This window comes from Pelobates fuscus, chromosome 8, assembly GCF_036172605.1.
Source record: "Pelobates fuscus isolate aPelFus1 chromosome 8, aPelFus1.pri, whole genome shotgun sequence".
Lineage (NCBI taxonomy): Eukaryota > Metazoa > Chordata > Amphibia > Anura > Pelobatidae > Pelobates > Pelobates fuscus.
In genome coordinates this window covers 42021750-42047976 of record NC_086324.1, presented here as the reverse complement: position 1 = coordinate 42047976, position 26227 = coordinate 42021750, and the positions used below count along the sequence as shown (strand labels likewise).

Genomic DNA, 26227 nt, shown 5'->3' with positions numbered 1-26227 from the left:
ACATAAGTGTATGGTGAAAGTGAATCCCCAGCTGATATACTACAACTCCCATGATGCTTTGGCAGCTGGTAACATAATATGGGGTACCTTTTGACATCACCTGTGTTACTGTCTTTGTCTAGATATGAAAATTTTGAAAAGCAAATTATTCAAAGATCATAATAAACGCAACCATACATTTTAGCTTGTTCAGAATTTTTAATAGTGCAACCAACTGAAATAAAAACGCACTAATGATTGTTAATGATATAGTAACTATACAAGGGCAAATGCTTTTCCTTTAAGAGACTGAAAGGCAGGATTTCAGTACTGTATATATGAATGGCCAATGGAATGTTGTAGATTACGAGTGTGGCAGTGTGCCAATATGTAATCTGACAGTATGTCTCATAGTATTGTAGTCACATTTCTAAAATTATCATTTTGGGAGCTCAGGCATGTTCACGTTTCCATTCTAAGCATCGATCTTCAATACATTAGCCTCACGTCAATGATAATAGGCTAAACGTTTGATGGGTAAATTTACCATAAAAATATTGCACGTTCCTATGCATATTGATTAGTACAAATTTCTACTACTCTTGGTTAGCATTCTCTGGACTCCTATCCACAGTACATTCTACCTTTCAGACTTACTGGATATTTTTATTTAAAGCATTGTCGGCTTGGTGTTCTCTCCCTCTCTTTCTCTCTAACTATATATCTATATATATATATATATATATTTGCTTACGCTCCATTAAAAATATCTTGTATACTATGATGGTACCTTTTTGTCAAAAATGAAAGGGCAATTTGAATGTTGTCAAATGTTTTAATTGAACATTTAAAAACCTAGTGCCTCAGTCACATACAGGGAGAGTATAGTGCTAAATATACATGTTAACCCTCTCGTATCTTAGATTTAATGTGCTACAGCACCCTTGCTCTTTTTTTTATGCTCTGCTGAAGTAAGAAGCAATTATTTAAATTAATGGCACTTAACGAATAACTGAATTAATTAGAACTTTAATACATTCAACATTTCTTACTTTTGCAGAACCTAAAAATTATACTATTTCAATAGCTTTTCCATTTCTACATTTACCTTCTTCATAATATTTTCTCATTTCCTACAGCTCTTTCGGTATCCTTCAGTTTGTTATATATCTCTAACCTTCAACTGAATAAAATGTTTTATATCCTCGTGTATTTAAAGAAGCACTCAATAGATTTTTTTTAACCTTCAGTATATGTATAACAATAAAAAAAACAAACAAACGTATTTAAATAATTTTTGCATTTTTAGAGGAGGGGTAGCAACAGCTTGCTGAGGCTAGCTTTATAAATAGTTTCTGCAGCTACTGTAAGTGTTCTTTTAATGTAGCCGTTAGATTAAATTATACTCCACTTTTATAGTTATGAAATTAGCAGTTGTGTTTGTTGTGTTAGAACTCTAGTTTAGCTATAGAAATGTCCCTCTTTTTCCCCTCCTTGATAATCAATAGCACACCTTTCTACTATCATTACTCTTTAACTTCTACTTGTATCCCTATGTTAACATGGAACTCTTCAAAATCATTTGGCCAATAATTTTTCCCAGTATAAGGGGGAGTGACCCAATCTTTTGTTTCAATTAGATCCTTCATCGTCTTGAGCACACACGCACCTCTTTATCTTCCTTTAATAACAGCCTGTACCCGGTGTAATCTGTTTTTTGCTCCTCTTTCTCAATGAAAACCACGTTTCTATCCCCAACAAATCACCATTTAGCAAAAATCACTTCTCGCTCAATCTGCATTTGACATAGATGACCGTACCATCACTTTTTTTTGGTTTCTCTTGTCAGATCTCATGAACAGGTTTTCACTAAAGTGAGAATCAAAGTGAATTCAAAGTGAATTTCAAATTAAAGGTGAAAATAGCCAAACTAGAAACATCATCTAAGTCAGAGATGCTTCTAGTTTGGCTATTTTGTCAGTGGCTTGGAAATTCACTTTGAATTCAAACTTTAGTGTATGTGACACTGTGAGATTACCCTAAATCTCTGTTCTAGCTCCCTGTCCCTTCTTTCCTTCTCTTTGTATACATCGCCAAGGCAACAAATTCTAAATCAAGTTTGTTTTTTTTGTAGGTCAAATATTTTAGGTTATGTATCATTGCACACAGATTATCCTTTAACATGTCTTTTGCCGCTCTCCACCATTAGAGTCTTGTTTTTTTTTTTTTATATTTTGTTACAAAAGTATTAGGATGTTATTGTTATTACTATTATTGGCATTTATATAGCGCTAACTAAATCCACAGCATTTTACAGGAATTTAACAACAAACAAGATCAACTATTACACATGTTGATAGGACCGCTAGGTTGCTGAGTATACCCTGCTCAGAAGTTATTACAATCTAGTGAAAGAGGGGTATAAAAACACAACAGGAAGGCCATCTGCAAAGGGGCAACAAAATAAAAGACAAATCTTAAATCCAACATCATTGTACTTTCAGCAGTTCAGTTTGCATGCCTTCTTAATATTTCAGTTGTTGGTGCTATTTTGTAACATCCAACACATGTCACCACAATGACATTCTTCCACTTGACATAATAGCTCCTCCCACTCTATGTGTTTGGCTAAATGTACCCAGCAAGACATGTCTATATACTAACATCTTCTTTATGTGTTTTAAAGGGGAATTTTAAGTACCATAATCACTACAGCTCAATCTGCCCCAAGTGCCCCAATCAGACATCCAATGGTATACGTGCTAAATCAGATATCCTCTTCATCAGTAGCGGAGGGGCTGGGTGTCAAGGCAGCCCTAGTTTTTGTTAAACTGAAAACTATTTGAGATAAATTAGGTTATCTAAGTGCGTAACATACTGCACACACCGGTCAGCCTAACAGATTTTGCCATGTTTATGTAGCTTTCCAGTGTGTGTGTATGCTTTGTCTCTGACAGAAATGCACTCAATGAAGCTGTGACATCAGAGGAAGAAAAACAGTAGTAAAAAATAAAATACCAAAAGTACTGAAACAGTGTTTCTATGCTCAAAACACAAAATCCCTGGATATAGAAACAAATAATCTTCTCCAGTGCCAACTAGGATAACAAAATACTCCCGACTGTGTTTTTAAAGTTTCATATTCAAAAAAAATCCTGTAAATAAAAGCCTGACACTTATTTTAGGTTTTGTTCTTGCAAGTATGCAAAGATAACTTCTTAGCATTTATGCTGTCAAAATCTAAAAATATAAACCATGGTATACACACACACACACCATCAAACGCCCAGTGTTTCCTGTACAGCAAGGATTTCTGGGTACTGATATGTTGTTAAGTATTCAACTTGTATCCCTTGTTTTGTCTCTAGAAACTGAGAAATGGACATAAAGCTCAGTGCCAGTACTTCTGATCACAATATCATTACGATCTCGATCTAATCACATCTGTGCAAAGCATATACTGCCTCAACATAAACTGAAATACACTGACTGCTAGTATATAGAACCTTATTCCCAAAATGTCAGCCCTATGACCTTAATAAACTTTGTCTGAATCAGTAGGAAAATCTATATTTTAGCAGGCACCTTGGTGTCGAGCAGTGATAGATGCTATGTGAGATGCAAGAAAAATGGGTAAAGAATGGAGCTCAAGCTGTTATTAAAAGTAGTAGCATGTTGATGGTCTGAGATCTCGGTAAAGCCGGTAAATTCTTTTCTATTATGTTTTTCAGCTGCTGAAACCTGCTGTTTCGGAGTCATAACAGTTGAACATTCAGCGGTGGCACCTGGGTTATTTACCATTACGTTAAAGCCCCATCTCACTTTATTATGTCGGATTTAAGAGCTGGATAATACAAGTGAGGATAATTTGCTCCTCTTCTTTATAGCTACAGTGTCGTGACCCTCCACAGCTTTGTCCCATGAGATATTCTTAACAAAACATAACTAGAAGAAAAAAAAAAAGAAAAAGAAACCTACAAGAAGCGTTCCCCCCCAAATTCCATTAATAGTACTCTTTTAACAAACGTAGGTTCCAGGGTCTAGAACTAAAAGGATGTTTTAATCTCTTCAGGAAAACAATGTCTCATAATGATGTAAAGGACTAATGCAGCCCTGATGAAGAATCATACATAATTCAGCACCTTTCGCTTGGCACCACTGTGATATCCTCATTAGTAGTGGCTCACAGTGGCTGTCAGATGGTGTCCGTGCGAATGGAAGCATTAGATTGTCTTTGAGATGTGCAGCTGGTTCCATGACACTGCCAGTGTATAAAACTATGACGCCAGTTTGTTTTATTTAGTGCTAAACCTTCCAGTTTGTAAAAACAAGGCTGACACAGAGCCTGACATGAGGCAGTGAGAATAATTAGCTCCTATTTTCCCAGCCTTCTATTTCCTTCTCCCCGCTGCGTTCTCTTTGCACTAAACCACCACATGTCAGTCGAAATGGGAGGCAATTAGTGGGCTCATTTCAGTCCCCACAACTGTGCTGAAAAGAAAGTATTTATGATGGCACAATGAACAGCTGAAAGATTAAATAACATTTGCCTTTTGAAAAGAAAATGACTTCTAGCTAAATGGCCAATTTTTGATTATTCTCAAACAAGCTTAGAGTAGTGGGTTTTTAAAAGACAAGAAAGGAAAAATGAGTCATTTTTAGGTGGAAGAATCAAACAGAACTTGACACTGTTATGCAAATGACTGATGTTTTATTGCAAAATATGTAAATGCAATATACCCTTAACAATAGCTTGTGTCTAAGGTCACGTAGGATTGTTACTAACTAGACACTATGCAGACAAGGTTCGTATAGGATTGCATTTTTTTTTTTTCATGTTTTCCCTCCGATTTAAACAGAGCCTTTGGGTATTCGTAAAGATTAAATTGAAACAAGTCAAATGAAGCATACGTTTAATGGCACAATACACATTTCAGGATTTGAAATAGCTTTGAAAACATCATTCCTGGCATGTTTATAAAGGTCCTGACATATTTTCATAGCTAGATGACATGTAGCTTAAATTAAGAAAGGCAGAATAATGTGTTATTTCTACAGGGTACTTTTAATTAAGGCAGCATGCTGTAAAGTCGTACAATTTTATTATTTTTATTCCTCCTCTCTCTTTGTATTTCTAAGGCTGTTTTAATTTTCGGAAATAGCCTTGCGTTTTTCGGGATATAAATTAGAGATGATAAACCGTCTCAGCTTGATCCGTGTTTTTGTCTTTAGGACACACGTGATATGCCGCAGTTTTTGTTACACAGCAATTTGGAAATCAAAGGGTTACTTGAAGATTGCTTGATTAGCAGTGTTGTGATGGGCAGGCATGCAAAATATCACGTTGCAATGAGATGGTGGACATTAAAGCGCAACAATGCGGAAGTAATGCTTGTGTTTTATTGCTGCATGTCTCTGCATTACGTTTTCTTTCTGAAACACGAATTCTCGCAATAGAAGTGACAGTTCCAAATTGAATTAGTTATTTCTCTATGACAGCCTTTAAGGGCCAAAACAAGGATATGTATTGCTTTATGTTGCACTGGGTGATAGGTGACTATATCCAGCATGGCATCGCAGCTGTGAATGAACAATATCAACATCATAAAAAAAGCATGTTCAGAGAAAAAAGTAGAGAATGTAGGAATAAAAAGTGTATAAACATAGTTGACAAAAACCTATGACAAAAATCTTTTTTTTCTAATCATCATAAAAGTTTCTTACAGAAGACTTGCTAGTCCTGCAGTATGAAAATATGTGGCTTGGCATATTTCTGGGAGGGATTTAAAGACTACAGAAAACACAAACTACTCTTTTCTGTTCATAAATTTAGTACTCCATTCTCATTGATCAGAGTCGTGCTTTGTCCAAGATGGGTCACTTTAACTAGATCAGGGAAAGATCTGCCCCATGACCTTAGGATTAGGTAAATCAGATTTATCAGGGGATCACACTACATTATGGTAATGTGTATGTGTAGACATTTTTCCTATTCAAAGTTATCACGATGCACTTCAAAAGGATAGAACTTTGTCATACGTACCATAAAGGAAAAAAGTTGAATAACTAAGATTTACATAGATAATTAAATGGGTATATATAAAGCCTATTACCCTTTAAAGGACCACTAACGGCACCCATCTCAATGAATAGGTTAGAGTGCAGTTGTTCTTTAGTTTTAACCCTGCAATGTTAAATATTGTAGTTTTTTTTTTTTTTTTTAATCTGCAATGTTTATATTGCCAGGTTAAACATTCCTCTAGTGGCTGTTTTCCCTGTGAGCATTTGCCTGTGCACCAGCCTCCCAATGCTTTCATATGGTTCCCCAATGTTCCCCATTGGATTGTCTGAGATCATCAATCAATGGGGGTAGGGCAGCCACCGAAGGAGTAATTTGCCTAGGGTGGTGAGGGAGCAAATTGGGTTTGTGGAGGGCAAGAAAATGCGGGGAGTGGATGGGTGAGGAAATGTGGCTAGGAAATTAGGAAGGAAACGTTGACAGGCAACAATGGCGTTCTCACTGGGGGGTGGTCTGCCACAGGTGAAAGGTGGCAGTGGGGTACACGGAGGTTGCCAAGGTTGCTGCTCAGCCACTGTCCTTGAACTGAATGTAGTGGGCCGAAAGTGAGCTGCTGGGATCTTTTTACGTTTCCTGGAGTTGGGATGTGATGTCATGCCAGCCCTGGCATTAGTACAGACCTGCAGGGAACTAGGTAATCACTAGAGACAGATGCCAGAAATCACTGGAGATAGATACCCCTGGAGCACAGGGATCCGAATTCACTCCAGCTCCCTTTCAAAATAAGAAGGGGGAGACTAGGTGGTCCTTACTGTGAAATACCCCAAAATAAATAAATAAAATTAAAATGAAGTGTGTGAGTGTATACATGTTTGTTGTGTACTAGTCTGTGTGTGTATATATCTCCATGTGTGTTTGTGTATTAGTCTGTATGAATATCAATGTGTCCATGTCCATGTGTCCATGTGTCCATGTCTGTGTATAGAAGTATATATGAATATGTATATGATGAGTATGTGTGAGTAAAATCCCTGACAAAAAAATCTACAAGGGGATGTTGGGGGTACAGTTCCCCTTGGGTGCCATGTAACCTAGCTATGACTCTGCTAAGTGGTGAGGGAGAAAATGTGTCTGGCAGGTGGGGAAGGAAGTATGCTTTTTAGATAAGGATATTGCACGGATAGTTAACAAACAGAGAAAGGCAAATTTTGCTAATCTTTACTCATTAATAAAATAGAGCTCTGAGCGTCTGTTTACATGAGCCACAATACTACATATATTATGTTTATGCTTTCAGCATTGATATTTGTTTATTTACTTTACCTCTGGGCTATTGCCTGATTTCAAGTGATATCCAAAAACGAGTTCTAGATTAACAATTTTTTCATCATATTCCTTTTCCAACGCAAGATCCTACAACAGAAACCAAGCACATAGAGTCATTTCATGCATCACTTTAAAAAAGATTTCTTGTTAAATAGAATGTTGAAGATTTAGGCCTATGGTATAACTATTGCTAATTTTTTGAAGAGATAAAAAGAGAAGCTATAGGGAGAATTCAATTTTTATGGGCACAAATGACAGAAAAAAGCTGGATAGCGATTGGTTTAGATGAAGGTTAAGTTGGAGATAAAAGGAAGCATCATTAACTTGTTTACAGTTTAATGATTGTTTGCAGTGAACAAGAGAGACCTGTTTATATCATCCTTGATCTAATTGCCTAGTATTGATCATATTGATAAAGGCAACAACAAGAAAATTGAAAGAGGTAGTTTAAAGACATTTTTACAGAGACGTAATAGTAGGCAATGAAACCAGACACCATTTGATTGTAATAATTCACAATAAAAAAATGAATATAAACATTATTATGCAAAGGCAGCTGAAGCATATACTCACAATTCCAGTTGCGCAAACACAAAAATTTATATATAGTAGTTCTAAATAATTAATATTCATAACAATATAATATAAAACTATCAATACATGTGCTTAAAGGGACACTGTAGTCACCTGAACAACTTTAGCTCAAGGAAGCAATTTTGGTGTATAGAACATGCCCCTGCAGCCTCACTGCTCAATCATCTGCCATTTAGGAGTTAAATCCCTTTGTTTATGAACCCTAGTCACACCTCCCTGCATGTGACTTGCACAGCCTTCCATAAACACTTCCTGTAAAGAGAGCCCTATTTAGGCTTTCTTTATTGCAAGTTCTGTTTAATTAAGATTCTCTTATCCCCTGCTATGTAAATACCTTGCTGGACCCTGCAAGAGCCTCCTGTATGTGATTAAAGTTCAATTTAGAGATTGAGATACAATTATTTATAGTAAATTACATCTGTTTGAAAGTGAAACCAGTTTTTTTTTTCATGCAGGCTCTATCAATCATAGCCTGGGGAGGTGTGGCTAGGGCTGCATAAACAGAAACAAAGTGATTTAACTCCTAAATGATAGTGAATTGAGCAGTGACATTGCAGGGGAATGATCTATACACTAAAACTGCTTTATTTAGCTAAAGTAATTTAGGTGACTATAGTGTTCCTTTAAACAATGGGTCAAAATAAGTGTTTATACATTTGTATACAATGTTGTAAAATTGTCCTAAAGCTCAACTGTAGCTCAGCAGCTTGGGAACAAGCTAACCACTTACAATAACAGTGATAATTGTCCTTTCAATTAAATATAAGCAGGCTCCATAAATTAATGACAAAATACAATATACAGTGTGGCACCGCAAAGTAATACTTTTTAGAACGTAAACATTTTTATATACAACATGTCACAGATAAACAGAGGAACATCCGTACCACCGTGTGCAAAGCTTGCTAAAATTTAAGTAGTCAAGTTTGCATTGTCCTATTACCTTACCAGACAAAATAGCAATAGCTTATAAATGGCAGTAACAACCTTCATTTGTCATACAAGTAGCATATAATGGCCTCTCCCAGTCACCACACTTTGTCTTCTGCATCCAGAAACTCTAGCCACCAGCCAATGAAGCACCAATGAAGCACTTTCTTTGAGTCCACACATGCAGAGGTCCGTGGAAGGCAAGGAGGTGAGACTGTGAATAATCTAATGTAATGAACTGGGCTGGCTGACAGAGTGATAGGAGTGTGATTGCTGCATGTACCGGCTGTCTGACATCGATTTGAGTGTGATTGATGTCAGCAATCAGCATGTTCAGTTAATGCCAGATTTGTGCAGAAATTGTGTTACTTTTTCAAAACCTTAAATGTACAGAATATCGGACCAGTTATCAGCAACAGGGTGACTTCTAATTGTCATTGGCTCGGCTCTGGAAAAATGATATTGGTCGATTCCTATTCTACGTATGGACTTTATATTTGTTTATTTAGTTGTATGGTTAAACATTGATACTAAAATGGATACTAAAACAGCTTTAGCTTAATGTATAGGTCATGACCCTGCCATTTAGGCATTACATCACTTTTGTTTATGTAGCCCTAGCCACACCTACTTTGGTTGTGATGGAGACAGCCTGCATAAAAAAATGGTTTCATTTTCAATCGATGTTGACTTGCTTTAGAAAATTGTATATCCTGCTCTGTAAATTTAACTTTAATCACACACAGGAGTCTCCTGCGGGCTCTGTAATGCTTTTAACAGAACAGGGGCTAAGACATTCAAAATTAAACATAATGTGCAATGTGCAAAGAAGTTTAAACATTAGATCTCTGTTTACAGGAAGTGTTTCAGAAGGCTTTGCAAGTCTCACGTAGGGAGGTGTGACCAGGGCTGTATAAACGAAGTAATTGAATTCCTATATGGCAGAATTTAGCAGTGAGACTGTGTGATATGTACACCAAAACTTTTTTATCAAGCTAAAGTTGTTTTGGTTCATATAGTATCCCTTTAAATCTATCCCTTATATCAGCAATAAGAGGTTTTCTACTAACAATAAAAATAAAATGCATTGCTAGAGAACCATTAAAAGTAGACTAGATGTTTTGTTGTTGGGTTTTTTTTCTTGACAAAAGAAAGATAAAAAGGGTTATTAACATGTTAAAACTGACATTTGGTCCTATTTTTTTATTTCCAGAGATATAGATCATATTTCCTTCCTCTAAGTCCCTCAAATGCTGGAAGTTTCAATGGTAGCTGAGTACAAATAGTAAAAGTAGAGTAGTGCTGAGTTGGACAGACAGGCAATAGAATCAGTCAGGGAAGGTGACTTGTAGAAGTTAATTCCAATTCTTCTAAACAGATTTTACACTAGCACTAACCACTAACCACTAACACACAGCTATAGGTAACATTAATTTCACACATACACTATCTAACTCCATCCAGGGGAGCTATTAACACTTCAAACCAAAGTAACCTTACTATCCCAATATTGGGAATATACCTATGTTGTATTTTTGTTGCTTTTAATGAGCTACAAATCGTATTGCAAGGGTCTGGATAAGAGTCATGATAGTTAAGATCCAACCAGAGCTGCATAATGACCAATTGGCAGGGCTGTCCGGGAGAGTACCGCACAAGCAGATCAGTTTCACGGCTTGAAACTCTTAATTTATTTTGTATCTTTTTATTATTTTTTTTTATTATTATTAGCATTTTTTTTTGGCTGTAACATTTTCTGCATTGAAACTACGGATTTGCTATCTAAAGCTGGCACATGCAACAACTGCTGATAGCTCTTGGTCTTAATGTCAATAGTTGACGTGATACGAATAGAAAACAACCAATTCAATGCCATTTTCTGTGCCTGTAGTGCCGAGTTAATTTCATTTTAACAAAGCTTTTGTGATCCACTAAGTCATGAGTTAAGACTTTGGTTTTAGAGAGCACAGCAAGTATTGTTGTATATCTTACCCAAGTGCTATTTGAGAGGGTTTTTGTGACTGCTATAATGTTTTCTATTTTATGTGTCCATTAATATAGTTACAGTCACTGAATGTCATGCAATGCAGCACATGTTGGATATGTAATTTATTAGCATTACTACAACTCATATGAGACTACTGTTTAATTCATCAATACACTGCCAACAGTTAGGCCAAACATAAATGAATTATCTGGCCCAGACTATCATACACTCTGGTATGTCTGTGTGAACTAAACCCCTTTATATTTCATTACGCTATTTTGTAAAGCAACGTAATTACAATACCAATCACTGTTATATGTTTAAAGATCTGAGCTGACTACAACTTAAACTCATCTGTATCCTTTGCAATCCTTACCTGGTTCATATGAACTGCTGCAAGTTCTAGACAACCTGAACAATAGGCGCACTATAGCTCCCATATCAATTATTACCGCCAGTCTATTTCTTGGGCATTCTGCTATCTATTTACCATTACAATAAGGAAAGGTCCAGCAGCTATCTGATAGAGAGCAATTGTGGAATAACTCTCTGAAAAAAAATCATCTCTTCTTCCAACAATCTGAAATTTGAAAAACACAATCTACCCCCTCTGTATCTCTAGTCTATCTATACATATAACAACTCTTAATGTTTATCAATTTGTTTACATCTGTATACATTTAAACATGTAACCTTGTGACAGTACAGTATTTTCAGCATGGCTAGGTAAACCTTAAAGCAGATAAATTCTTGAAGAACACTTTATAGTTAAATAAGGGCTGTAGAGTGCCGTTAAACTCTATAAAACCTCTAATAAATACAGAGGTTATCTGATGAACACAGCGGAGTCCGACTCTTGTATTGCAGAGTTAAAAAGACAGGGGCACTGCTCTGAGACCACTTCATTGAGATTATGTGGTATTGGTGTCTTTAGTGTCCCTGTAAGCAAATGTAAAAGGTAACGTATCCCATATTTTTATGCATTTTACAGAAAATGCATTAAAATAATGCAAAAACAAAAGTTGGTTACCTTAAATGTACTTCAAAACCCCCCAATTAGAAGTTGTCTTATTCTCCTCTATGGAGTCTCATTTTGTCCCGTAAACCTCTGTCCAGTAGGAGTAGTGAAATATGTAGTTTGTCCCCTTGGAGCAGTTCCACTCCTTAAAAAGCATGAGTGGAACTGCTGTAAAAACCGATAGGAGCCACTGCTATCAGTTTCCACACTGCTAAGTGAACTGGCTATAGGGAAAGAGAGACTTCAGTCGAAGTTGTGACTAATTGGACACATTTCACAAAGGAATCCCAGAACTCTTGTTTTGAGGCTTAGAACTGAAGCAAGTTTTCCAAAGATCTAATCTAGGACCGCCAGTTTTGTAATAATATAAAGTTGTAATGGTGCTTAGAGTGACCCTTTAGCAAACAATTTAAAGTGAAATTGTTACATTAACCTCAAGTATTAATAAGAGTTCAAAAATGTGCGTTAATATAAAGTTGTAATATATAAAGTTGTAATGGTGCTTAGAGTGACCCTTTAGCAAACAATTTAAAGTGAAATTGTTACATTAACCTCAAGTATTAATAAGAGTTCAAAAATGTGCGTTAATATTCCAATTGTGGAATAACTCTCTGAAAAAAAATCATCTCTTCTTCCAACAATCTGAAATTTGAAAAACTTTTAAAACTTTTTAAACTTAACCTAATTGTCTAAAAATCTGTTTTTCGTCCTATTAATGGGTTATTTTATCAGTAACGTAAACAGGTAATAATACATGTGGACACTTACCTTCATTAGCGGAGGAAAATGAAAAAGATTTAGATAATCATGTGTTAGTTTTTCAATCGCAGTCTGCAAAACAAATGGAATTTTAAAATCACTGGTTATTATGTTGCCAGAAATTTATGAATAAAAATGTGTTCTAGTGTAGGTTGAAAAAAATATGATTGGTACAGGAGATTCAGAATTCTAGGAATGACTTCTCCTTAAAGGGACACTATAGTCACCAGAACAACTACAGCTTAATGTAGTTGTTCTGGTAAGTATAATAGTTCCCTTCAGGCTTTTTTCATGCAAACATTGCCTTTTCAGAGAAAAGGCAGTGTTTACATTGCCCCTAGGGACACCTCCAAGTGGCCACTCCTCAGATGGCCACTGGAGGGGCTTCCTGGGTCAGTGCTGCAGAAAAACGTTCTGCATGAAGACGCTGAATTTTTCTCATAGAGATGCATTGATTCAATGCATCTCTATGAGGAGGTCCTGATTGGCCAAAAGGGCATTTGGCCCCTCCCCATGCCGATTTTAGCCAAGCCAATGCTTTCCCAGGTTGGCTAAAAATCTGCCATTTTGATGATGTCACATAGGGGGCAGAGCCAGCGCAGGCAGACCCACGCAGCGCTGGAAATAAGGTGAGTTTTAAACTTTTATAGGGGGGCTAAGGGAGGGCAAGCAACCTAAATGGTGGGTTAAACACTTTAGGGTCAGGAATACATGTTTGTGTTCCTGACCCTATAGTTTTCCTTTAAGCGCAGTGCCCAGGAGGGGGACCATGAGCACAGTTTGCAAAGCATGATGGAATTGTCATTTGGCATAACAAACCCTCTTTAATAATAGATTTTGGGGTGTTTGTGGAGTGCCCGAGTGATTTGCACCCTCTTGTAGGTGTGCAGGTAAACGTTTTTCCAATGTTTATATATCCCCCCCATTTTTGTTTATTTTATTTATTTGTGAATACGTACATTGGTGTGGATACATCTTGGATCTGAAGCTATATTTATAGAATATATCCAGAACTATCTACACTGACAAAACAGACAATTGGGCATAGTAAGCCACATATATAGGCTCTAAATCATGTGAGTACACTGCTGTTAAAAGAAACTGTTGGTAATTCACTAATGTGGTATGTCTTCATATGTTCAATATTATTGCTCTGGAGATTGGGAATAAAATGTGATTTTACCCTTTAAAGATGAAAATTAATAATAATAACAAAGTATTTAACCAGGAAAGGTACATTCAGATTACTCTGGTTTCCAAGTACATCCTGGGGATGTTACCTTAGCCCAACATCCAGGGGTTGTTACTATCACCCAATTTAATGGTACTCTTAATGGTCTGAAAGCTCTAGAAAGTGTGAGTATAATTGGGCCCTTATTATTCTATTAACAGTCTATGCTATGATAGTTCTGCATTTCTTATTTGTTTAAGTTGGTACCACAGTGCTTTCCTGATACTATCTCTATACATTAATACCTAGAGTGACTATAGCATATTATCGTGTCACATTAGTTAGCCTATATCATTTATATACTCTTTACTATCTTTATTGACTTATTTATTTATTACTGGTATTTATAAAGTGCCAAAAGATTCCGCATCACTGTAAATCTGTTAGCGCTTTATATATACCAGTAATAAATAAATAAATATAGTAACTAGTATATAAATGATATATTGATCCCCAGCACTCTATAAAAGCCATGTAGATTAAAACTAACATGACAGCTCCCCAAACAGCAGCTAGGTTTAAAGAAAGCAAACAAAAAGAGGCCTATGTGTAGTAGCAAAATAAAAAAATAAAAAATAAAAACTTTGCTGACAACTTGCTTGGACATGGGTGACATCGTCTGCAGTGCTCTGGATTTACCAAAGTGCCTTCACAGTGCTCTGCTCACTGCAGGACAGATTCTGATAAGTCCTCTATGGAAGCTATGCATACTGGCCTTCTGGATTGTTATCGTCAAATGTAGGGATATATACTATGAATTTCATTTTGATCCTTTTTTCTTACCCACACATTCTCACCTTTAATTATCAATCCATGTATATTATCCTGGCTGACTTCCTTAAGATATATTTATCTTATTATTATTATTATTTATACATGCAAACATTTTCTGCAGCATTGAATCAGAATAAAACAAAAATCTAACAAAATAACTTAATGAGACCCAAATTATTAAACGTCAATAGTTTATTGGTACTTGTTTGTTAATTTATCTAAAATCCTCTTTATTAGTTATTCCTCAGCTTTCATAGTGTGCTGTGATCTGAATTATTGTTTATAACGAGGAGATATAAGTGTTTGCTTCCATTACTGAATGCCATTAATAACCTTTAAGTGAAAACCCACTTGGAACATATCAAAGTGAAATTAGCTTTTGCTTAGTACCTTTAAATGGATGATATGTCCCTTGGAGACGATTCCCATGTACTTTAGATCACTTTCTTCCAAAAGTAGCAGTCTTTTGCCAGTAATGTGATGCTCCTTGAATAGTGTAGCATACATACTCTGCAAGTCGGAAGCATCATCTTTGTGTAAAAGGAGAAAAAAAAAAAGTGTAAATCACATTTCAAGTTAAAGGTCAGAAATGAAATATATCAATCCAGTCACAATAGTGGGAAATGGGAATTTACCTGTTTTCACCAGTTGTTGAATCCAGAAGTACTGTAGAGAATAAATCAGAATAGTTAAAACTCTAAGCAAGCAACAGAATTTATTTCAGAAAAAAAAGAGGAAATAAAAAATGTATTTGAACATAATTACATATAAATTAAATTGCAGCAGTCATGGAAAAATACACACAGGGTTATTCACTTTTTAAATAAATTTAAATTTAAGGACAAAATAACCACACTAGAAACACTCCCGAAGTCAGCTGTGCTTTCAGTTCCACTAATCCGGCCTTCCATTTGACATTCATATTGAATGCTCACTTTAGTACATGACCCTGCTTGTGGTGCTCTATATTGAATTCACCTCTTTATATACATTATGATAGCGAATACATGGCTTAATTTATAGGTTCAGTTTTTAGCACCTAAAGCACCTCAGCTTCATGACGTGGTTTTGGTGTATAGATCATGCACCTGCAGTCTCACTGCTCAATTCTCTGCCATTTATGGGTTGAATCGCTCTATCTCTTCCCTATCCCTAGTCCCACCTCCCCTGTCTGAGACTCGCACAGCCTCCCTACTCACTTCCTGTAAAGACGTGTTAATTGGAACCTACCTTACAGGTAGAATGCTTACATTGTACGTAAATTACTTATCTGCCCTCTTAAATGACAGCTAATATGAAATAATAGCATTTTGTGAGATTAAAGTTCATCTCACACAAAGCTTCAGAGGACAAAACAAGAGTCAGATGAGCATATACTGGGACCTATCCAGCATTTCCTTATTTAATAATATTTGGGTGCCAAGTGCTAAATATTTAGACATAATTTATTTATTTCCATGGTGACTGCTCCATATTTAGCACCTGCTTTCACCGTCATAACTCTTCCCCATAGTGTCTATAGGCACACCTTAGAGAAAATCTAGTGCGTTTTACTGTGAATCTAAAAATGCAAAACCCAAAGTCTTATTTCTACAATTCTCTATTTATTATAACCTAATTATGATCTGTAATTTAACAATAATTGTTTTTTCTTCTGTTCTAATAATGTGCGTGTGTTCTCGGTTTTTGCAAAGGGGCTTACCACATCTTCTTCTGTCCATGAGTAAATATCAAAAGAAGGCAGCAGCTGTGTAAAAAGAATGAAGAATAAAGTGAGAATGATAGCAGATTGTACATCACATTCAGTGCGTCTATGCCATCTATTGTAAATTTTACCCAGCAAGCAACGAGAGAGCATAAAATATTGCCTGATTTTTAAAAAATATTGGATACGTTATTGTTTTGTCCTTCTCTAAGTATAATGACAAGTGGATCATTTGCATTAGGGTTTACAGCTCCAATCATCTTCATCCAGCAATTACCATCTCAAGAAGATCCAGGTTGCCAGCTACCCAATGCAAAGCAGAAAATGTTGCGTAACAATAAAATGCTACTTTAGTCACGAACAATTTTGATAAATAATTTACTTTACCAGTTATGTTGCAGTATGTCACCCTTAAATTTTGTTTAAAATGTCCCTTTCTATTGTAGTTCTTTCTTTCAGTTTGTTAGCAAGGACACATTTTTGAAACACATTTTATTAGAAATAAAAAGGTTAAAGTTCGTCTGTGAAAAATCTTATCCAGCCGTGTCCTAATGTCCTCGCTCAGGGTTCAGCAGTGTCCCTGCTCCCACGAGGTCCCCCTGACGCTTCCTGACTTGCTTTTAACTATGATTATCCAATTATGCATTCAAAAATAAAAACGAAAGCGGATTTGTGATCGCTGTCATTCCTATCAGCAGTTCTATATTTCCATTAAATGGGAGATTAAAAATATACGTACAGTGCATTTTACATGACATAAGTAGTAGGATATGTTAAAAGCCACATGTTCAAAGTCAGTATCAAGTCCGTATTTCCACTCTGGTATAATTGCATGTAGATATCTAATCGCACAAAATGTAACACTGAGGTCACGTTTATGGATTGTAATGGTTATCATTAAGCTAATATTATTTTTACTACGGCCAACCAGGCAAATTAAATGGAAATTGAGGCTGAATCAAAATGTCCTGTATTTCAATACTGGCCTTAGGAAAAAAAAAATGGAAGTGAAAGATTTGTTTTTTTGAAACAGATGTGTTTAGGGTGCACAGCCTATCTTTCACTTAATAACCTAGCGTTATTAGACAGACAGACATATAGATAGATAGATAGATACATAGACAGACAGACAGACGTTAAAACCATTATAAACCTGCATTGGGTCACTGATAGAATTGCCTTGTCTTGTTCAAAAATCATCATTTTGAAATTGCATTTATGTACTATTTCTATCATGCTCAAAATTGTGGGATGGCAACCTATGGCACATGAGGAGCTTATGGATGGCACGTATGCTTGCTAGACAAAAAAACAGGCTGGCTGGTAAAATGAGCGGATCTCCCCCAAAGCCTGCCTTATAGGGATCCCAGTCGAACCAATGATCCATTTTGCTGTTTTCCTCATTCCCAGCTTGCCCAATTCAACTTAAAATATATACTAATGAATTCTGAGCGGTCAGCACTAGTGATGATTGTAGCACCCAGTAAGGGGCAGCGATGGGAGGAAGTCATGTTCGAGCACTTCCTCCCAGCAATCTTAAAGCATAGCAAAGCTCCTCTAAGACACAGACACGCTGGCTTTGTTGCCAGCATGCCGGCATCTGAGTGGAATCATGTTCGTCTCCCTAGTCAGTGCTGGCTAGGGAGTTACCATAGCAACCAGAGTGCATGTCCTGTGGGAGGTCTCTTTTGCTTTCCTTTATCAATCAATTCCTCTGTATAGAGTCTATGTCAGGGAATTGATTAAAAGTGAGAGAAAAAATATTTTCACATAGATTTATCTTCTAATCTATACATTTGGCAGCAAAATTGCTAACACATAGTGTAGATGAATTTCCACGCTCTTTGTAAATGGCTAATGTAGTTTTGGGCATGGCAGGTGCCCTTTAAGAGTATATAACACATAAAAATATATGATTGCCGTGCAGACCACACTGGAAAGAGTAACTGTGTACGGTATACTGATTATTAAGGAGTACTTATATTGAAACAAACATGGATACATTTCTGTTACTTCTCAACTGTATAGTCTCCCTTTTGTCTCAGTGTACAAGCCCCCTCCAGATTGTAAATTCGAGAGCAGGGCTCTCTTTTCTTTTTGTTTCAGTATGTCTAATTATTTATCCCTTGTTTACATCATGACCAATGTTATTTGTGCAAAAGGAAGTCATGGCATGTCTGGCACACAGTGTTGGGGCAAGGGTCCATCTGACCACTGATACCTGGTCTGCAAAGCACGGTCAGGGCAGGTATATCACCTACACTGCGCATTGGGTAAACCTGCTGATGGCTGACAAGCAAGGAATGCGTAGCATTGCAGAGGAGTTGGTGACACCGCCACGAATTGCAGGCAGTCCTGCTGCCACCTCCTCTACTACTCCTACTCCATCCTCTTCCATAACCTCCTCGGCTGAGTCCTCTTGTGCCGCTGCTTCTTGCTCCACATCAACGGCACCCCCCCAGCTCCCCAGGTACTATTCCACATCCCGGATACGGCAGTGTCACGCCGTCTTGGGTTTGACTTGCTTGAAAGCAGAGAGTCACACCGGACAAGCACTCCTGTCCGCCCTGAACGCACAGGTGGAAAAGTGGCTGACTCCGCAGCAACTGGATATCGGCAAAGTGGTGTGTGACAACGGAAAAAATTTGATAGCGGCATTGAAGTTGGGCAAGTTGACACATGTGCCGTGCATGGCACATGTGTGTAATCTGATCGTACAACGCTTTGTGCATAAGTACACAGGCTTACAGGACGTCCTGAAGCAGACCAGGAAGGTGTGTGGCCATTTCAGGCGTTCCTACACGGCCATGGCTCACTTTGCCGATATCCAGCGGCGAAACAACATGCCAGTGAGGCGCTTGATTTGCGACAGCCCTACACGTTGGAATTCAACACTCCTAATGTTCGACCGCCTGCTCCAACAAGAAAAAGCTGTTAATGAATATTTGTATGACCGGGGTGCTAGGACAGCCTCTGGGGAGCTGGGAATTTTTTTGCCACGTTACTGGACGCTCATGCGCAATGCCTGTAGGCTCATGCGTCCTTTTGAGGAGGTGACAAACCTAGTCAGTCGCAACGAAGGCACCATCAGCGACATCATACCATTTGTTTTCTTCATGGAGCGTGCCCTGCAAAGAGTGCTGGATCAGGCTGTAGATGAGCGTGAAGAGGAAGAGTTGTGGTCACCATCACCACCAGAAACAGCCTTATCAGCATCGCTTGCTGGACCTGCGGCAACGCTGGAAGAGGATTGTGAGGAAGAGGAGTCAGAGGAGGATTGTAGCTTTGAGGAGGAGGAGGAGGAGCAAGACCAAACACAACAGGCATCCCAGGGTGCTCGTTGTCACCTATCTGGTACCCGTGGTGTTGTACGTGGCTGGGGGGAAGAACATACCTTCAATGACATCAGTGAGGAGGAGGAACGGGAAATGAGTAGCTCGGCATCCAACCTTGTGCAAATGGGGTCTTTCATGCTGTCCAGCCTGTTGAGGGACCCTCGTATAAAAAGGCTGAAGGAGAACGACCTGTACTGGGTGTCCACGCTACTAGACACCCGGTATAAGCAGAAAGTGGCGGAAATGTTACCGAATTACAACAAGTCGGAAAGGATGCAGCATTTGCAAAATAAATTAAAAAGTATGCTTTACACAGCCTATAAGGGTGATGTCACAGCACAACGGGAATCTAACAGGGGGAGAGGTGGAAGTCATCCTCCTCCTCCCACGACCACGCCGGCAAGGACAGGACGCTTTAAAGACGTGTTGTTGATGGAGGACATGCGGACCTTTTTAAGTCCTATGCATCGCCACAGCCCTTCGGGATCCACCCTCAGAGAGCGACTCGACCGACAGGTAGCAGACTACCTCGCCTTAACTGCAGATATCGACACTCTGAGGAGCGATGAACCCCTTGACTACTGGGTGTGCAGGCTTGACCTGTGGCCTGAGCTATCCCAATTTGCGATAGAACTCCTGGCCTGCCCCGCTTCAAGTGTCCTGTCAGAAAGGACCTTCAGTGCAGCAGGAGGTATTGTCACTGAGAAGAGAAGTCGCCTAGGTCAAAAAAAGTCTAGATTACCTCACCTTTATTAAGATGAATGAGGGATGGATCCCGAAGGGACTGACACTGGGTGATACATTCGCTTAAAAAAGGCCTGATGAGATGAGCTGCCTTGGGCTAAAAATGGTCCACACGCTGCTGTATTTTAGCTCTGAATGACGTTTGACTTGCGTGACTTATCCGCCACCAACTAGGGTTCAAGCCGCCATGTTTTAGGGCACTTTCTGCCTGTGAAACAAACATCAATTTTTCTGGCCGCTGCTACAGCAGCGGCTGCAACAATACCAAATTTTTCAGGCATGTGTACATGCCTAATTTTTAGGCCCACTGGTGCAGCTTCAAAAACCAAACCAAAAATTAAAATCCTCCAAGATGGCACCAATATACCAGTGGTCTAAGCATCTTCCCACCTTGGCCTAAAAAGGGGAGGTGATTCAACAATAAAAAATCTCTGCCATTTACACGTCCACTGATAGGAGACGCGGAAGGTATTAAACTGATATGAACAATACTCCACTCCTATCTGTAGGTCCGTCCCATTGTGATTTATGCCCCCCACCCACCGCGCAGGGATGGGGGCTGGGGGGGAGGAAAGTAGGCCCCCCCATTGTGATTTATGCCCCCCACCCACCGCGCAGGGGTGGGGGCCGAGGGGGGAGGACAGTAGGTCACCCCATTGTGATTTATGGCCCCCACCCACCGCGCAGGGGTTGGGGAGGACAGTAGCTCCCCCCAGTGTGTATCAGGAGCTTTGAGGACAGGTGTCAATCCATACCTGCCAAGTGACCCTATGTAGGGGGAACAGTCTCTATTCTGCTCTGTGTCAGTGTGTATCATGGTCTCTGTGGACGGGGAACAGTCTCTATTCTGCTCTGTGTCAGTGTGTATCATGGTCTCTGTGGACAGGGAACAGCCCCTATTCTGCTCTGTGTCAGTGTGTATCACGGTCTCTGTGGACGGGGAACAGTCACTATTCTGCTCTGTGTCAGTGTGTATCATGGACTCTGTGGACAGGGAACAGTCCCTATTCTGCTCTGTGTCAGTGTGTATCAGGGGTTTTGAGGACAGGTGTCAATCCATAGCTGCCAAGTGACCCTATGTAGGGGTAACAGTCCCTATTCTGCTCTGTGTCAGTGTGTATCATGGTCTCTGTGGACAGGGAACAGTCTCTATTCTGCTCTGTGTCAGTGTGTATCAGGGGTTTTGAGGACAGGTGTCAATCCATATCTGCCAAGTGACCCTATGTAGGGGGAACAGTCTCTATTCTGCTCTGTGTCAGTGTGTATCAGGGCTGGGCTTTGAGGACAGGTGTCAATGTTAGGTGATTTCTGCCCTTTATGGATTAAAAGCAGACTCTGCATCAACTGTGCAATTTTCCATGGGAGTTTTGCCATGGATCCCCCTCTGGCATGCCACAGTCCAGGTGTTAGTCCCCTTGAAACAACTTTTCCATCACTATTGTGGCCAGAAAGAGTCCCTGTTGTTTTTAAAATTCGCCTGCCCATTGAAGTCAATGGCGGTTCGCGCGGTTCGCCGGTTCGCGAACATTTGCGGAAGTTCGCCTTCGCCATTCGCGAACCGAAAATTTCGGGTTTGCGACAACACTACTACCCACTAGTAGTTTTACTAACTCCTTTGAGCTAGGAGGATAGCCCCACCCCATCTCCATGACAACACAGTCAATGTCATGTGATCAGCAGCCATCTTGGTACACCACCTTTGGAGCGCTCTTAAGTAGTTAAAATAACTTTTGACTTGTTTGAATCCATATTTATAATCTATTTTGTCAATATTATTTTGGGATATACGGTATTTAGATATAATGCCATAGATTTTTCCACATTCATTTTATAATTGGAGAATTGGCTATATTCTTGAATAATATCCATAACATATTCAACAGACTCCCCAGGATTCTGAATGGTTATCAATACATCATCGGCATATAACTTAATTTTTTGGTTGTAGTCGTTTCCAAAGCCTATAATGGCTTGGTAAGATCTAATATCTGCTGCCAAAGATTCAATCGAAAGAATATATAACATCGGTGATAATGGGCAGCCCTGGCGTGTGCCGTTTGTGATCCCAAACCAATTGGATTTAATGCCCGGACCCACAATTCTACCTTGTGGGCCTCTGTATAGTGCCATAATAGCTCCAAGTATCCTTCCAGAGAATCCAAAAGATGTCAAGGATTTCCTCAAAAAGCCCCAGTTGACCCTGTCAAAGGCTTTCTCTGCATCCAATGACAGGGTCAACATGGGTGTGCACTCATCTTTAGCCTGTTCCAATATCCCAATCATATTTCTTGTCAGGTTAGTCGAAAGTCATCCTGGGATAAACCCCACTGTCAGGATCGGGACAGGGATCCAACACGCAGAGTACAGACAGTAGAAAGGTACGTATACCGGACCTTAGAATGGCCGGACTAACGTACGGAGAAAGAGAGAATGGTCAAAGGCAAGCCGAGGTCGAGGGAACGAGAAGACAGGTAAGCGAGGAACAAGCCGAGTCAAAGGGTAACAGAGATAAGCAGAGTAATATAAACAAGCCGGGTCGGAACCAAAAGGAATAACTGGAATACAAGAGCGCTGGGTGACTAGACAGGCTAGAACCACGACAGGGCAATGAGCAAATGGAAGAAGCACTGTTAAATACCCTGGCTCAGGAGAGTATACACGCCTCCGACGAGTCCTGATTAGTTTCCAGACAATTGAGTGACAGGTCGGTCCGGGTTGGTGTCATGACGTCGACTGCTGGGCGTCGTGTTACAAAAGGAAGTGGATCCCTCGCGGCCGGCGTGTAAATGACCGGAAGGACCGCGAGGGACGGAGGAAACAGCCCTTTTGGACGGATAAACTTCTAAGTCTCTGCCTCTCTCAGAGGTAGAGACTTCAGGTACCCTGACACCCACCTGGTCTTTATGTATCAGATGGCCGATAACCCCCTTCAATCTAACTGCCAGTATTCCTGCAATATATCTTAATTTAATAGAGAGATTGGACAATAGCTGTCTACTCTCTCTGGGTTCTTTCCAGATTTTAATATTGGGACGATATTACCCTTAAGCAACTCTTCTGAGATTTTAGCTTTAGACATAAATTCATTAAAAGTAGTCCTCAAACAAGGTGATATTTCAGTTTTAAATAGTTTATAGAAAGTCCCCGTAAACCCGTCTGGCCCTGGTGCTTTGTAAGGTTTCAGTAATTCTATCTGTGTATATTTCTTGTAAAGTAATGGGTCCATTTAGTTCATTTATTTGTTTCTTCAAGATCCTCTGGAGGTTCCTATTTCTAAAGAAGTCCCTAGGGTCTGTTTGGTTACAAGGCAAATTATATAACTGATAATAATAATCATTAAAGGCCATCCCAATCTTCTCTGGTGATAGACATGTCTCATCTTTATATATAATTTTAGAAAACATTTTTTGTTTGATTTTATATTTAAGTTTATTAGTTACTAGATTTATACAGCTTTATATGCGTACCATGCAACTGAAGGGGAGGTCTCTTCAGTCTGATTTTCTTTAAAATAATATTCAGTCTGTTTTCTAATAAATTCTATATTTTCTGATTTAGAGAGAATATAATTATTTAATTTCCATTCCGGTCTCGGAATTTCAAAATAATCTCTAACTTCTATGATAACTGCATTGTGGTCTGACCATGTAATCTCATTTATTTTGATCGTTTTTGTTTCATGAGTTAATTTAATATCACCCAAAATAAAATCAATATGAGCATATGCATAATACGATTTGGAAAAAAACGTAAAATCTAAATCCGTTGGATGAAAAATGCGTCAAATATCTAATAAGGAATAATTTTGAATTAACTGCCTGAATTTCTCAGCGCTTCTTAATATTCCTTTTTCTCTTATCTGGCCTGTAATGGATCAAATACAGAATTAAAGTCACCAAGAATCATCACAATTCCTTGTTTAACTATTTCTATTCTCTTTAAAACCTTACTTTTAAATGGCAATGATGAGTGATTTGGGGCATAAAGGTTGGTCAGTGTATATGTAATATTATCAATCTCGCATACTACTATAATGTATCTTCCTTCTGTATCTTGTTCTGTATAGATATTTCTATAATTTAAATTCTTAAATATCAATATAGCAACCCCACGTTTTTTTTGATGTTCAAGGGAAGTGGACAGAATCGTCGTGTACGTTTTAGATTTTAGATTAATATTATCTATCTTTCTCCAATCAGTTTCCTATACCCCACAGATATCAATTCTTTGTTTCCTTAAATACTCTAAGAACTATTTAAGTCCCTGAACGTTATTTGTAGGCATTCTAACCATAGTCCCTGTGTACTATTTTCTTCCAGTCCCTGGATCCCCATGCCTCGAGTCCAAACACGAAAATTTAAACTGCACCACAGACCAAACAACAAAAATACATTAAAAACATTAAAAAAAACATTATTCTAAGGGTACGAAGATGTCTCTGTCGGTACCTTACCCTAAGAAGAGACTTAAAAATAATTGCCATTTAACAAATGGCAACCCAAGCAGAGGTCTGCTTTGAAGAGTATGTTTCTCATTTCCTTAACAAGGAGAGAGAGAGACAAAAAAAAAAAATATTAAAAGAAAATGGACTGTGTTGGAAAACTTAATTAATTACTCTCCTGTACAATATTCCTTCAACTTATTCCACCTCTAATAGGTTAGGATTCCTTACAAAAATGATACATTTTTGTTAGATGTTTGGATGAAAAAAATAAAAAATAATAATAACAAATTATCGTTGATCTCTGTTTTCTCGTAATTCATAAATCTGTGTTCATTGATAATATTGTAATCATAATATATGTTTAAGGTATGCACCTGTTATATTGTGCAAATTATAGTGTCCTATTTTTTTAATATTATTATTTCGTAGTGTTCAAACTATATCTCTAATTTATAGATATCTATATATGTGTTTCCTTAAGTGTAAACGTGAAAATATAATGTTAAAAAATAAAATAAATAAATTATAGTGTCTTAGAACTGTCAGGTCCCCTGCCCCCATGCCGCTCGCGGCGACCTTGCTTACTTTATCACAGTGAGCGGTGTCATCTGGTCCTTGTCTCCAGACTGGCAGTGTGTCTGACGCTGGACGCTCCAGAGCAGCTTCCTTATTTGTGTGCTGCACCCAGTCATGTGACCCGGCAAACAGTGATGGCCTCAGAGACCACAAGGGAGGGAAGAAACTCCTCCCACGTGTTGTGGTTAACACTAATTGGAGGTTAGCCAATCAGACACACCCGGTGTGTATATAAGGAAACCTCTCCGTTGCCTCAGTGCCCTGTTTGGTTTACCATTGAGCGTTGCACTTTTTATTTGGCTTCCTTCTCTCCTTCCCCCACTTTCCCTCACATATTTCTCAGATATTTCTAGCTTTTTGAAGTTATTCTAACATTGATCGGGAGGTCATTCATACTCTGAGTAACATAGCGTCTAATTTTGTGGTCCCCTATAATAGGTGCTAAAAAAACAAACAAATTATCTTTCCTTCCTTTTTCTAATTTTTCGCCTTCTCTTTATTTTGCTTTTATAACAACAAAACAGAGAGCACAATTTTTATTTTTTTTTCTCTCATTTTATGTACTTGGTAAATACACTGCAATTTGGAGGGAAATACCCGTGAACGCTCGACACTCTGATGCCTGATCCTGACCTACCATCTACAACGAACCAAGCTGAGCGACATATCCACAGGCGGGATTCGTACCGCCCAGGCGCATATATCTGGAGGTGAACATAAGCTCCAGAAAATTGTAAGTGGCATTTTTCTTATTGTACCTCACCACATATAGAATATACTACACTATATTCTGTTTTTTTTGTCCT

The 26227-nt window shown here is 38.5% G+C and overlaps 1 protein-coding gene across 3 annotated transcripts in view; it reads right to left on the bottom strand.

Moving 5' to 3' along the window:
- Nucleotides 1–26227, bottom strand: part of MAP3K20 (mitogen-activated protein kinase kinase kinase 20) — a 172232-nt gene that overhangs the window by 7865 nt on the left and 138140 nt on the right. For all 3 annotated transcript variants that reach the window (XM_063429738.1, XM_063429740.1, XM_063429739.1), the window contains exons 12-16: nt 16320–16364; nt 15253–15283; nt 15008–15147; nt 12622–12684; nt 7322–7411 (exon numbers count right to left, since the gene is read on the bottom strand). In XM_063429738.1, coding sequence (XP_063285808.1) covers nt 7322–7411; nt 12622–12684; nt 15008–15147; nt 15253–15283; nt 16320–16364 — 369 coding nt within the window. The remainder of the gene's footprint in view (nt 1–7321; nt 7412–12621; nt 12685–15007; nt 15148–15252; nt 15284–16319; nt 16365–26227) is intronic.